Source organism: Propithecus coquereli, unplaced genomic scaffold, assembly GCF_000956105.1.
Source record: "Propithecus coquereli isolate 6110/MARCELLA unplaced genomic scaffold, Pcoq_1.0 Scaffold10, whole genome shotgun sequence".
NCBI lineage: Eukaryota > Metazoa > Chordata > Mammalia > Primates > Indriidae > Propithecus > Propithecus coquereli.
Genome location: NW_012133858.1, coordinates 2,689,944 through 2,705,776, shown reverse-complemented (window position 1 = coordinate 2,705,776; position 15,833 = coordinate 2,689,944). Strand labels below are relative to the sequence as shown.

Genomic DNA, 15,833 nt, shown 5'->3' with positions numbered 1-15,833 from the left:
AAAATTTATCAAAACTTATATGCACAAATACTTACAGAAATTAGATGGTACTATTCACAGTTGAGAGAAATGTAAACTAATGTAAAGATCCAGTATTAAATCATAAGTGCATAAAATTAACTAGTACATACCATACTACTGTAATAATTTCATAACCACTACCTGTTGCTATTGCGGTAAGCTCAAGGGTTGCAAATACCCACTCAAAATGCCATGTGACACTAATCCTCTCTGCGTGAACATTTCATCTCTCCAGTAAATTGCATATCACAGTAAAAAATGATCTCTCACAATTCTTGTGTATTTTTCATCATGTTTAGTACAATACTGAAAACCTTGAATAACACCATGGAACCCCTGTGAAGTGCCACTAGTGATGTTGAAAGGACTCCTGAGAAGCAGGGAAAAGTCATGACATTACAAAAAAAGTTGAATTGCTTGATATATACCATAGATTGAGGTCTGTAGCTGCACTTGCCTGCCATTTTAGCCAGATGATTCATCTTGTAAATAGATGATATAAACTTACAGTATTGATAAATACGGTACAGTACCGTAAATGTATTTTCTTTTTGTTATGATTTTCTTAGTAACATTTTATTTCCTCTAGCTTACTTTTTTTTTTGTAAGAACCCATTACACAATACATGTAACATGCAAGGTATGTTAATCAATTCTTTACGTTTTTGGTAAAGCCTCTGGTCAACAGTAGGCTACTAGTAGTTAAGTTTTGGGGGAGTCAAAAGTTATATGCAGATTTTCAACTGCAGGCTCTGGGGCAGGGGAAGGGGGTTGGTGCCCCACATTGTTCAAGGGTCTACTATAGTTGTTTGTGCCATCACCTGAGTTCTCTGGTAAGTTCAATAAAAGTTGTTAATTTGCAGATAGTCCAGCTTTTTCTTGTTGGTAAAGTGGGAACTGCTCTTTCCGGCTCTACATCTATGAGGTGAAATCAGAACTGCCTCTGGTTGTTTTTTTGATAAGAATTTCTAGCAGCTAAATTATCTTTATTTGCTATTTATGTTTTTCTTTTATAACAGCTTTGTATGGGTGTATGCTAACTGATGTTTATTTTGAAATGCATATTCTTTATGAACCAAAAGAAACAGACAAGAGTAAGCTTGGCTTACTACATTTCTTAGTTTTAGAGCAACTTCTCACTTTGTCAAAGTATAGTTTTATTAATCACAGTGGGCAGTGTTGGGATGTATTCTGATTTTGTGATAATCATTTTTTTCTGCAGGACCCTTAATTTTCAATGCTTGCTTCCTTCTTTTCCTTTACCAGTAGGCCTCCTAGAGTCATACCCTCCCTTATTTCAGAAACGGTATCATTCCAAGAATGTCACTTCTGATCTGGCATATTTTAGTCTACTTCATTTTTTTCTGAAAGCTTTTATTTTGATATAGACTTAAGAAACATTATCAGAATAATACAAGTAACCCTTCTATATCCTGAACCCCAATTCCCTGTTTGTTTCCACAATTGCTTTATCACTCTCTCACTTTATATACTATAATTTTTCTTCTGAGCCACTTCCCAAATCCTCAATTTAATGCCAGTCTATGCATTTATATCAAGCAATGGGCTTTCAACCCAAGATAAAAGAAACATAACATAAAAGAAAATTAGACACTATGATAAGAAGTGAGCAGAAACAATAAACAACAGCTTTATACCTCCCAAGGACTACAGATATTAGAATAGTCAGGTCCAGAATATAGAAGAGGTATGTATGTAATGTTTAAAGAAATAAATAATGTAATCACAAACATCAAGAAATTATTGGATTCAGAAATTATGAATGTGTAAAATTAGCTTTAGAAATAAAAACCATAATTATGAAAATTAAAAAGATATTTAATTTAAAATGCTAAAGAGAAAATTAGTGAAGTAAGTTATATCTGAAAAAAATTACTCATAATGTAGTACAGGAAAACAAGGAGATAGAAAAAAATAGTACTGAGAGATATGGAGAATAGAATAAAAGGCTTAATATATATCTAAAAGGTATCTGCGAAGAGAATAAAACTTAAGAGGGGTAATATTTAAAGAGATAATAAGAATTTTTCATAACAAACAAAAAACATAAGTCCAGAAAATCCAGTGTACCTCAAAGCAAGATAAGCAAAAAGATATCCAAATACAACATGTTTTAAAATCACATCTAAGGCAAGGAGAAAATCATAATAGAAGTCACAGAAAGAACAGATCACCACAAAAGAATGAAAATGGCATGACAGAATACTTCCAACAGTAAAGTAATAGCCAGGTGAAGGTTGTGTTGTGTCATCAGAGTGCCAAGGGAAAATAGTAGCCAATACAAAATTATATGTATGCAGATAAAACATCTTTCAATAATGTGGGTTAAATAGAAGCATTTATAGATTAACAAAAAATGAAAAAATGTTCAGATATGAACTAAAGGAACTTCCAAACCACAAAGCATATAATTTTTTGAAATAAATTTTATTGCATATATTTAAAGTATACAATATGGTGTTATGGGATGCATATAGATAGTAAAAATGTTACTATAGTGAAGCAAATTAATATATCTATCTCACATATTTACCCATTTTTTTTGTGGCAAGAGCAGCTAAAATCTACTCATTTAATTGATTTAGATCTCTAGACTTATTCATCCTACATATCTGCTACTTTGTATCCTCCGACATACCTTTCCCCATTTCCTCACCCTATCCCTTCTGCCCCTGGTAACCACTGTTTTATTCTCCATATATTTTTCTTTTTTCTTTAGGTAACACATATAAGTGAAATCATGCAATATTTTTCTTTATGTGTCTGGGTTATTTCACTTAGCATGATGTTCTCCAAGTTTATCCATGTTGTGGTAAATGGCAGGATCTCCTTTTTTAATGCTGCATAATATTATATTTTATATAAACGCCATGATTTCTTTATACATTCATCTGTCAACAGACACATAGCCTGTTTCCATATCTTGGCTATTGTGAATACTGTCATGAATATGGGAGTCCAAGTATCTTTATGAGGTGGCAATTTCACTTCCTTTGGGTATATACCCAGAAGAGGAACTGCTGGGTTATATGCCAGTGCTACTTTTAATTTCTTTAGGAACCTCCATACTCTTTTAGTTTTCTATAATGGCTACACAAATCTACATTCCCATCAACAGTTTACAAAGGTTCCATTTTCTCCATACCCTTCCCAACATTTGTCATCTGTTGACTTTTTAATAACAGCCATCCTAATGGGTTAGAGGTGACCATCTCATGGTGGTTTTGACTGGCATTTCCTTGATGATAAATGATGTTGAGTACCTTTTCAATTTATGTTGATCATTTTTATGTCTTCTTTGGGGAAATGTCTATTCAAATCCTTTGCCTATTTTTAATCAAATTATACAGCAACAGAAGAAGAACAGTGGTTGCCTTGGCATGGAAAACTAGAGAATAAACTGAAATGGGTATAGGGTGTCTTGGGGGGGGGCTGATGAAATGTTCTAAAATTACTAAATGATTAAAATAATTGTGATGATTGTACAACTCTGAATATATTAAAATCCATTGAAATTTACACTTTAAATTGCTGATTTGTGAATTATATCTCAATAAGTCTGTTTTGTAAAGAATGAGGTTTAAGTTCTCCAAAGTATAGCAGAAAATGTCACAACAAAATCTACTGTTTCCACTTACTTATCTCTCAGAGTTTTTAGTTTAACATTCTCTTTTGGAACTTTTAGATTTCTATTTTCATGCTTGCCAGCTCAATGACATTTTTAAAAAACTTAAAATCCTATATATTCAGTATTTTATTTACTTCAATAAGAATTGTTCAGGGCATCTAACCTTCCAAACTACCTATAATTAACCATTAAATAATTTTCCTACCTTCATGTTTATTTTTGCTACATATTAGCTCATCAAATTAAAAAATCTGTTATTTTTACTGGGAACAAATTGAACTTATGAAGTAATATGTAGTGAATTAACATCTTCATAATATTGAATCTACCTATGTACATATAGAGTATGTTTCTTATTTTTTAAGTCTTTTTTATGTCTCTTAGTAAAAGTAATACTTCACGTGTACTTTAAGGTTTACTCTCACTTACTTTTGAGGGTGCTATTATTTAAAGTAGTTCCTTTCATCCATCATATTCTGTTTGTTTTGTATACAGCATTCTAATGTTATATAATATGTAATAGTTTTCCTAATTCATTTTTGTTATTGAGCTGTGCAATTATACTATCAAAAAGTAACTATAATTTTGAACCCTCTTTCTAAATTTTTAAATATATTTTATTTTCAAGTCTAATCATATTGGCTAGTATTTTCATGAAAATGTTAACTAAAAGTAGTAATTGCAGACACCCCTGTCCTATTTCTGAGCAACAATTTAACTATTATTTTAATAAGGTTTGGTTTAATATCATGTATGTAAATATGTGTTATATATGTGTATATGTGCATATTGACCTGAGAGCACTGTAATTGAAGGATACATATTTGAAAACATTATACTTTACTGTGAAAGAAAGTCAATGTCTGCCATCACCAGTAGCAACAAGATACAGAGCAAAAGCAATGCCATCACAGTATTAATCTCAAGTGAAACAGATGCTGATCTAGCCTCATTAGCTGTGATCATCTTCCTCTTAGACCAGCATTGTCTAATAATATGAGTTTCAGACAAAGTGTACCTTTTCAGTACAGAAGATTTTGATTTGGAAAAAAATAATGAAGTACTTCTAGATAAGGTTTCCCAGTTTAGAAGGCACCATGGCTAAAAACAAGGGGTGCAACAAAATTATAATCTAGAATGTACATAACATCTAGAGTGTACACAACATAATGTCAACATTATGTAAGATATAATCCAAATTACTAGACATATGAAGAAACAAGAAAATGTGAACCATTCTTATGAACAGAGACCAACTTCAAGATGAAGTAGATGTTGGCATTATTAGATAAAAGTTTAGAGAAGCTATTATAAGTAGGCTCAATGCTTAAAGGAAAACACTCATGATGAATGAAAAAACAGCACAGAAATAGAAAATACAAAAAGGTATCACATGAAAAAAATACCTGAAATAAAGAATATAACATAAGCTTAATAACAGAATGAAGATGCCAGAAAAAAAGAGCAGTTAAATTGATGACAGGTCAATAGGAAGTATCCAATCTAAAATACAGAGGAAAAATGATTGTCAGAAAAATAAACAGAGGCTCAGAGACATGTGGAGCAATATCAAAAATTCTAACAGGCAATTGGTATCTCAGAAAAAGAGAAAATAGAGAGGGGGAAGCAGGAAAACATATCTGAAGAAATAAATAGCTGAAAAGTTCCCAAATTTTGTGGAAGATATAAATTTATTAATATAAGAAGCTTGGTGGAATGCTTAACAGAATGAACTTGAAGAAATTAAGCCTAGACATAACATAGTTAAATTGCTGAAAATAAAAGATACAAAAAATGTTTGAAATCAACAAGAGAAAAATGACACATTATACAGAGGAATCAAAATTCAAACTACTACAGATTACTCATTCAGAAATTATGGAAGCCAGAAAACCATGGAAACATCTCTAAAATTAACACTATGGTGCTCACATGGCAGTAATATTCTCCAGGGATCTGGGGGATGGCGGGGGTTAACTCACAACTAAAGAGCACCGTGAGCATTGAAGAGGGGAAGGGCAAGCCTCTAACCTTCGCTTGGTTTAGGCAAAGACATAAAATGTAACCAAAATGTTCGTACCTTCATAATACCCTGAAATTAAAAAAAAAAAGTAAAAAAATAAAAAAATAAAAACAAAACACACACACACACACACACACACACATACAAACTGTCAGGTCAGAAATTTAAACCTAGCAAAAACAGCCTTCAAGAATGAAAGCAAAAAAAAAAAAAGGAATTTTCAAATAAAAGGAAGCTGAGTGAATTCATTTCAACCAGACCTACAAGAAACACTAAATAATGTACTTTTATCTTCAGGAACTAAATGAAAGTGATAAATAACAGAAAATATAAAAGACTCTTTTTCCTCTTAATTAAAAAATACAGGCCAGGCGCGGTGGCTCAGGCCTGTAATCCTAGCACTCTGGGAGGCCAAGGCGGGCGGATTGTTTCAGCTCAGGAGTTCGAGACCAGCCTGAGCAAGAGCGAGACCCCGTCTCTACTAAAAATAGAAAGAAATTAATCAGACAACTAAAACTATATAGAAAAAATTAGCCGGGCATGGTGGCGCATGCCTGTAGTCCCAGCTACCCGGGAGGCTGAGGCAGAAGGATTGCTTGAGCCCAGGAGTTTGAGGTTGCTGTGAGCTAGGTTGATGCCACGGCACTCTAGCCTGGGCAACATAGTGAGACTCTGTCTCAAAAAAAAAAAAAAAATACATGTGACTATTTAAAGCAAATATTATAACAATATATTTAGACGTAATGTATCATAAGTATAGCATAAAGGACAATGGGGAAAGATAAATAAATTTGTATGGTTGCAAGATTTCTACATTTTATGTAAAGCATTACAATGTTAGCTCTAATAGACTTTCAATATTTAAGGCAGTATATTGTATTCCCTGGAGCAATCAATAAAAAACTATGTCAAGATAAAATGCCTATATGTAAATAAAAATGAAATTCTAATAAAAATATTCAAATAATCCAAAAGAAGGCAGAAAGGGACAAAAGAAGAACAAAAACAATATGATAGGACCCATAAGAAACAAATAATAAAGTGGCAGGCCTAAATTCAACGTCATCAGTAATTACATTTAATATTAATGGACATTTCAACTGTAACACTAGATAAAAACACAAGACCCAACTTTGTATCTGTAGAAGATTGATTCCAAGCCCTACTGCCCCCCAATGAATACGAAAATTCAGAGATACTCAAGTCTTTTATATAAAATGGCAAACTGTTTACATATAACCTACCCACATCCTCCTATATATGTGAGGTCCTCAACCCGGGGCCGTGGCCCAGTACCAGTCCATAGCCAGTTAGGAAAAAGGCCACGTATCACCACCTGAGCTCCGCACCGCCTCTTTGAGACCCATGACACTCCACCCCCACACCCTCGGTCCATGGAAAAATTTTCTTCAATGAAACTGATCCCTGGTGCCAAAAAGGTTGGGAACCACTAATATTAATACTTAATACAATGAAAATGCTATGCAAATAGTTGTTATACTGTATTGTTTCTTTTTATTTTTATTATTTTAATTGTTATATTTTTCCCCTGAATATTTTCAATCTTTGGTTTTCTCCAATCTATGGATGTGGAATGTGGGGAGATGAAGGGACAGCTGTGTATGCTCTCTACAGGTGACGTAATGGATGCCTAATAATAGATTCTTAAAGTACATGAAAGGAAAATGGGCAGAATTATAGTGAGAAGTAGGCAATTCTACAATCACATTAGGAGATTTTAATGCCACTCTCTAAGCAATTGAGAGCACTAGATAAATATCAGTTAAGTCACAGAGAATCTGATAAACACAACCACCTCGATCTATGCGATTTTTAAAGAATATAAAGCAGAAATGAACAGAAATACAAGGGAAATCTATTATAATAGAAATTTTAACTGACTTCTCTTAGAAAAGAAATATCAAACAAAAACTTAGCAAAGATTTAAACCATACAAAATGAAAAATACAATTTCAAGTTTGACCTTTATGTAATAATCAGAAAGAGTATATTCTTCTCAAGCATACTTGGAACTTCATGGTAATTTGCTATGCACTAATTATAAAGAAAATGTCAGTAAATTTTGCAGTATCATGCCACATTCTCTGACTATAATTTTAAAATCCATAATAAAACACATGATTAGAAATTAGAAAACACATGTCTTTCTAGTTCATGGGTCAAAGGAGAATTATAATAGGAATTAGAAAATACTTGAAACTGAATATTAATGAAAATTATGTGTCATTAATGAAATTACATATCAAAACTTAATAGGATACAATTAAAGCCGTACTTAGAAAAAATTTTTATTTTAGAAAATAAAAAGTTAAAACAAAAGGAAACAAAATGCACCCAAAGATGTAGATAGATATGACAATAAATATCACTATTGTCAAAATCACTGGTATTTGCTTAACTATGTCAAGATGAGGCAGCAGGAATTTAAACTGATTTAATGTATGTTATGAAAGACATAAATGCTGGTATCTTCAACAACCTGTGAACAGAACCTTATTTATTTCAACAGGAAAGCAGAATTATAGAAAACAACCAAACTGATAAAACAAATATGGATATGATAAAATATATAGAAGTATAAAATGTCCAATCAAGTCAAAATGAACTATTAATAATTAATAATTTATTAATAAAAATTGACATTTGAGAATAGAAGGAAGTAAATAGAAAATTTATGAATAAATATTACTAGACTTTTACATATAAAAGGTATGAGGATTTGAGGGGAGGGAAGAGTGAGAGGATGTGGAGGGAAACTACCATAGAAAGAAATAGTTAATCCTGAGTGGCACGTGTAGCAAATACCTATCCAAATTTTCCCCAATGGCAATCTCTAAATAAAGCATTTTTAAGTGTCTAAATGTAAAGCAATCTCTAAGTAAAGCAGCTAGGTTAAATGTTGCAATAATTTTATCATTTGCACATGGAGCATGTGACTGGTACAAAAAATGTCAGACAAACACGTGAAATAATTCTGAGAAAGCTTGTGATCTATGGATCACTCAATATAGAAAACATACCACTATTTTCTAAATGTGACACTATAAGAAATACTCAGAAACTATAAAACAGAATCTGTTTGAGTAACTGTTAGGGTTTGACCTATTTATTCTTACAAACAGCCAATAGTGTGAGGTAAACATGGAACTCAGATCATCACCAATATTATCTGAAATAATCTGGTCAACTGAACTATACATATTCATATATCTGAATATTTTATTCTGCCTAGTTAAGTATACAGATCCAACATAAATCCTTACTTAAGATTAAAATCCTCATTTAGGATTAAAATGTTCTTTTTAACATGGAAGGTAATAAGATTTTTTTTAAACCTTACAATTAAACCCACAGTCCTCATAATTTAGTGGAATAAAATGGCACAAATGGAAATAAGTAGGATAATCTAGAAAACAATAGACTATAAAGTAGTATAGGAATCAGGTTTCAAAGTAAGATCTGTATAGTGCCATTCTCTCACTTGCTCCTCAACTCTTAAAACTGGCCAAATTTCCTATATTATATCCTCTGCCTCAGATATATCAACCATCCATTATCCAATTTTTGGTTAGTACGGTCTCTATATAAGTACAGCTTACAAAGTAGGGACATAGGTTGTAGGAAGAGGGAAGTATGGAAAGTTTGGGGCATCATGTTGGGATCTGTGGGAGGTAACAAGAAGTATTTACAACCAGAAGCTATGTCCTATTATTACCCTTTTCTACCAAACACACTGATACTACCTTTCCTACTTCAAGTCAAGGCACTGTAACTTCAGTGTTTATCTCTTTTGAAAGCGTACATCTTACCATGTGGAATTGTGGTCTGGAAAGGGCGACTTGGGCTTTTCAGGTTCCATAAAGTCAAGCTACCATCTGAATGGCTGCACATGAACTGTTTGCCCTCATGATGCCAGTCAATTGAATGAATAGCCTAATAAAATAACAATTAAAACAAGTAGAAGAGGAAAAAGTAGATATGTTATATCAATCTATATTCCAAAGGAATATTTTGACATAAAATTATTAGACTAGTAACACTTAAGAAACATGTAATTTTTATGACCCAGATCAGACTATCTTTAGTTTCTACCTTCTACAGGCTTATAAAAGGCTACTAAAACTCATTTCCTGAGATGAAGAAAAGTTAGGTAAATTTCCTAATGTCATTATATTCTAGAACTTTTGGTTGTAAATCCTATGTCTTTCCTATATCCTAAGATAGTTCTTTGAAAAATTATTTACATAGAAATAAAAGTTATTAGAAGATAATTTTTGATACAGTAGAGTCCTAGTTCCACTTAAAGTAGCCAATTAAAAAAATACTTTAAGTAAGAACTACCATCTGAAGGCTTTCTATGTGCCAAACCCCATGGCGTTTTAAAATATATTATCTCATTTAATCCTATAAAATAGGTATTTTTTTTCAATTCACACATGCGAAATAGGCTTAGAGAGATTGACATACTTGCTCAATTCACAACTCAAAGCCAAGGTGTATCTAACTACAAAAGCCATATTCTCAATCACTGCACTGTCCTGCCTCTAGCATATACTATTTAAATAGATTTAAAGCAAAAAAGGTATTTTTTTTATATTTTTCAGGTTCACTCTGTAGTTTTGAATTAGATAAGATTCAAGAGTAATTATAGTCATTCCTCAGTGTCCACAGGGGATTGGTTCCAGCACCCCTTCCCCTGCCCCCTCCAGATACCCAAATTTACAGATGCTCAAGTCTCTTATATAAAATGGCATAATATTTGCATATAACCCATGCACATCTTCCCATATACTTCAAATCATCTCTAGATTACTTATAATACCTAATCCAATATAAATTCTATGCAAATAGTCACTATACAGTACTTTTCTATTTGTATGATTTTTAATTGTTATATTGTTAGTTTTTATTGTTTTGTTTCAAATATTTTCAGTTGGTTGAATCCACAGATGCGGAACCCATGGATATGGAGGGCTGACTGTGTTTCATTTTTCCAAGATGTTGTATTTCCACTACTAGCACAGTGTCTTGCATAAAGTAGGTACTAAATAAATATCTGTTGAATAAACAATTAATGTCACACGCATTTCTCCATACCCTTCATATTCTTTCTAAATTAATAAAGTATATGCAGAACTTGAGTGATGTGCTATGTACAGTGAGAAAAAAAGAACAGATATATACAACATCTTTTTCTTAAATACACTTTAAAAATGGCAGGAGAAAGAAGACTGACATAATTGAAAACGAGTCATACCTATTGTTTGTGACTTTTAACACACACATACCCATATAACTACTGAGTTTTATTTATATATATATATATATATATATATATATATAAAATTTAAGGACTACGTTATGTATATAACTGTTAAAAGCTCCAAACAATAAGCATTATTAGAGTTACAGATAATTGATGGCTAGAATAATCATTAAACATGTTATATCTGAGCTGTGCCTCAAAAGATATATAAGATTTGATTAAATTCAAAAGACCAGACTTGAATTTTCTCTTACGCTGGCATTCGTTACAAAGCAGAGATTTCTTTTTTGCCAGAGTCCAGCAAAGGCAGTTAGAAGGAAAATATTTCCTTGTTTTCTCCTCTGCTTATTTCTTCTCCCTTCTGTAGTTGGTTTAAGGGAAATGTCACTTCTTTTTGCCCCCCCTAATGTTAACTTTGATGAACTACAATCAGTTTAAAGTTCTTTTGGACTCCTTTGCCACCAAAGATAGAGGCAGAGAAGGCATTCTCAGCCCTAAACCACCTTCTTATTCCACTGAATTTCTATCTATTGGAAAAGAGAGATATAAAAATAATACCTATAACAAACCTAAAATAAGTAAGTACTATAAAAGAGATATAGTTATTGTACAGAAGAATAGACATGTAAAACCAACTTGTTAGAGATCAGGATATCAAATAGTGAATTACCGAGGAGCTGTCATTTTATCTGACTTGATGGGTAAATATTCTGTGTCTATTCGTTTGATTCTATCCTACTCTTTTCTAAAAAAAAAAAAAAAAGGACTTAAAGGGTTTACTGAAGAAGCAAATATAATACAACTAATTCAAGAAGAATTTTAAATAGAAAATAGATTCTGAAAAACACTAGCAGTTTTGTCATCTCAGTGGCTGAGACCGAGTTTCTTGAAAACAAAAAAGAAAAAGGAAACTCAAAAAACTGGTTAACGACCTGAAAAAAGGAAATATAGAAGTTTCTCAAAAAATTAAAAGACTTTCCTCATGCCAAATGCTGAGGGATTTCTCTGTGCAATATTATTTAAGAATTATTTATGTAAGGAAACAAAAATTGTACAGCTAATGTGAAAGTAAAATTCATATATTTATCACTGAAAATAATCTTGGATTTTTTAAACAAAACTTTCAATTCATCAGTTGCTATTCATGAAGGGGCTAGTTAAGTAGTCCAAATGGCTTTACAGTAGCTAAAGACTTAGTAAGATTCTGATATACAGAAGAGAAAAGAAGAGAGTCCATGATAAGGAATTAGCAGGAGCAAAGGCTTGGAGGTAAGAAATGTATGGTATGTTTAGGAGACAGTGAGTAATATGTTTGAAATGTGGGGAGTGTATAGAAGGACACAGTACATTAAACTAAAGGGAAAAGATAGCAATAGGACCTTAAATCCCATGTTGAGGAATATGGACTTTATATCATTGACAATTGGAGGTCATTCCAAGGTTCTGAGGTAGAGAATCATGATCTATGTTTTTAAAATGATAATCTTGTTAAAAAAGGATATGTTGAAAAGGTAACATATCAGAGGAAAGGTGATTAGGTAAAGGGCTCTTATAGTCATCTAGGCAAAAGATAACAACTTTGACTAGGGCATTAAATGTGGGAATGAGAAAAGAGAGGAAATAAATGAGAGGCAATACAAAGAATCAAGTAGACTACCCAAAACTGATTGCATGTGATATATGATAAAGAAAGAGTCAAATATTACTCTGAGGGTTCTACACTGAATTAACTAAATGAAACTTTAAAACATAGAAGGAGCTTCAGGTATTTAAATTCAAATTCAGTGCCGGGATAATTTATCTGAACTTACCTAATAGATGATCATATATTTTTAGATCTAAAGCTCAGGAGAGAGGTAAATGATAGAGATGTATGGATGTTAGATTTTTCAGCACAAAGGTAATATTTGATATTATGGGAGAGGATATTTCTATAATTGTATAACTGGGGAGAGATGAAAAGAGGGTGAAGATATACTACCCTGAAGAGCATCTATAATTTAAAAGAGCACTAAGGGGAGAATTAGTGATAGAGAAAGGAGGCATGACGAATGAGGTAGAAAGACACAGACAAGTAAAGAAATTATTTAAGGAAGGACTAGGGTAAAGTCACAGGTTTAGTGAGGAATTTAAAGATTAAGAAGGGGTTACTATGTATAGTAATGAGGAGATCATTGGTGACTTAGGAAAAAACATTTCAGATAGTTATTAAATATAGTTTCTAGATATGAGAGGTAAAGTGCTAAGGAAAGTTTGAAAAGTTTGGCAGTAAAATGAAGTATATGACTATCCCTATAAAAATGACAGAACATATAATTATCCATTAAAGTAGACAGATTTATATACATATATCGGATGCCAATCTTTAAAATAATTTGTAGGTATGAATTAGGTATAATGTGGTACTCTACTAACTTAGGCTGTTGCAAATCTTTATTTAAAAATTTCTTCACAAAATTACTTTTACTGACTTTTTAAAGTTCGAAATCTTCCTTCCGTATTTTTTAAGGCCGTAGGAAAACTAGCTGATTCAGAATTTTCCTCTGAGTTTCCTTTTGAGTTGGCTACTCTAATTCCAACTGGCTAAATACCCAGATTGTATGTAGACTCTCATTTAACTGCTAGTCTTGAGAGAGGGAAAAATATCCATCTCCATCTTTATATTCTGTATACGTAACAAAAGGAAAATCTTAGCTTAGTGCTCTAGGACCTTCTTTCCCTGTGATACAAGATGTCCAGGAAGTTGATCATAAAGAACACATGATATTACATGTCAGATTACTTTTCACCAATCATGATCAAATTACCAAGCTGCTATGTCATTTACTTCTGAACTCTTTACCACTATGACAACTATCTATCTATCTATTTCCATAAAACCTTAGTTTGAGAGAACCACTAAGAATGAATTGTGGAGTTTATGAAGTAGGTGAAGGCTTATGTCTTTAAGCACCAACACTTGAAAAATTTAACAGTTATGGGAGGATGGGGGAGAACATGTAAAGTATCCCAGTTGAGTGACTACAGGTTCATTTGGCAACATTTTTTTATTCCTCCATGATAAAATGAAGATATTTTCTAAAAGAAATATGTGTATGTGTTTCTTTTTCTGTTTATTGCAGTGCTGCCTTATTTGGTGCTTGTCCCATGCAAGAGTAGGTTTTACTGGACAGATATTTCTGGCCTATATTTTCCTTCTATCTCTTCCCATTCCTACCATTTTTCAAATGGCATTAAGAGCATAGATGATCACCTTTATTTCCACAACTACAAAAGGTAATTTCCCTTTTCACCTTTTGCCCCCAGCTTCACTGTCTTCATATGAGCCTCTTCTGAATGAGAAAATAAAAAATTGCCTAGAATCAATATTTGAACAACTAAAATGTAAACTAGGAGACTATTCCTTGACAAACGGGAGTTTGTTGCTTCCCCTAAATGAAAACCTAATCAAGCCTCACTTATATACAATAAAGCTTACTTCAAGATCTTATTGTCACTTATTAAGTATTACTATTTATAAAATTTCTCCCTATTCTAAGAAGGCAAGTATTAGAAGATAAGGCCTTTCAAACTGACCTAAACTTTTTACCACCGAAAATGAATTTCTAAGGCAGGTGTGAATAGTGTCTTTAGAGACCTTAAGGACAACGAGGCATGATATAACTTGAAGCCTAGAGGAAGGAAAAGCAGTTGAGACAAGTTTGGAGATACACTGTAGGGCAACAAGCATGAAAGTATAGAAGATGTCAAAAAAATCAGGGGGGCAGGGGCCAAGAATAGGTAGTCAAGGCAGAATTCCCTCTCAGGAGAAAAACTCAGAGTTGGAACTTGTGCAAATATCAAAAGAGAGTGTGAAGTACTGGGTCAGGATCAGGCAGTTTCCCAATTCTCTTTTGTAAAATACAAAGCTTAAAAGTAGAAAACAGGCATAGAGTCACAATATTTTCAAATATTCAGTAGAAATCACTTACCTCATCATAATAAACTCTGAGTTCTGCTCTTTTAGATTTCAAGTCCCAGAATACTACAGTACCATTTTCATAACCTATTAGCAGCTGGAAAACATTAAAACAATCATTTTCTTAATTCTAACATTAATTTAAATTTGATTCAAATGAAGTTTAATGTTAATAAAGTAAAATCATACCAAATAACACAACCTTATTTAGAATATCAATTTTTCTTGAACTTGCATGTAAGAGTCTTACATTTTAAAAAAATGACAAACTCAGCTTCAAAATAAACCTATAAACTCTGCCTCATTCCATAGAGAAATTAAGGAAGAATATAAATATATATGACACACTATAAAAATAAGTATAAAGATTGAAAGAAAAATTGGGATAGAAAATGAAGATGAAATAAAAGAGGAAATTGGATAAATTTAATAAAATGTGTATATGCCATTTAGTCCCATACATTTGAAAAATGTGGCCACAAATGTGGCTTCAAATTACTTTATATTAAATTCTGTTCTCTCTTTGACTGAAGACAGGATTTTAAACTGATAGTTTATGAACCCTCAAAAGTTCACAAAGGTATTCTAGAGATTCATATCATTAAAAATGGTTGATATTTGTTTTTAAATCAATAAATATTATTAACAAAATACATATTTGTCCTAAAATAGAATTTGAGAGCAGATAATGATTACAAGATGATCATCTCCAGTACTCAATGATTCAGCTTAACAATGCTAGCCATGCTATTGATTTTTACTATTATATGACTGAGTTATGACTTATATCCTTCCTATTTTCTTTATCAATGATAGATTAAATCTAATAAAATATAACCTATCATTGGTTAATCAAAAAAGAAGAGGAAGGATAAAAATAGGCAATGTCAATATA

General features: G+C 32.1%; 1 protein-coding gene across 1 annotated transcript in view; it reads right to left on the bottom strand.

The window, feature by feature from the left end:
- STXBP5L (syntaxin binding protein 5-like) overlaps positions 1–15,833 on the bottom strand; it is a 386,990-nt gene that overhangs the window by 195,422 nt on the left and 175,735 nt on the right. Inside the window, 2 exon segments of the mRNA XM_012640519.1 lie at positions 9,524–9,647; positions 14,952–15,035. Coding sequence (XP_012495973.1) covers positions 9,524–9,647; positions 14,952–15,035 — 208 coding nt within the window.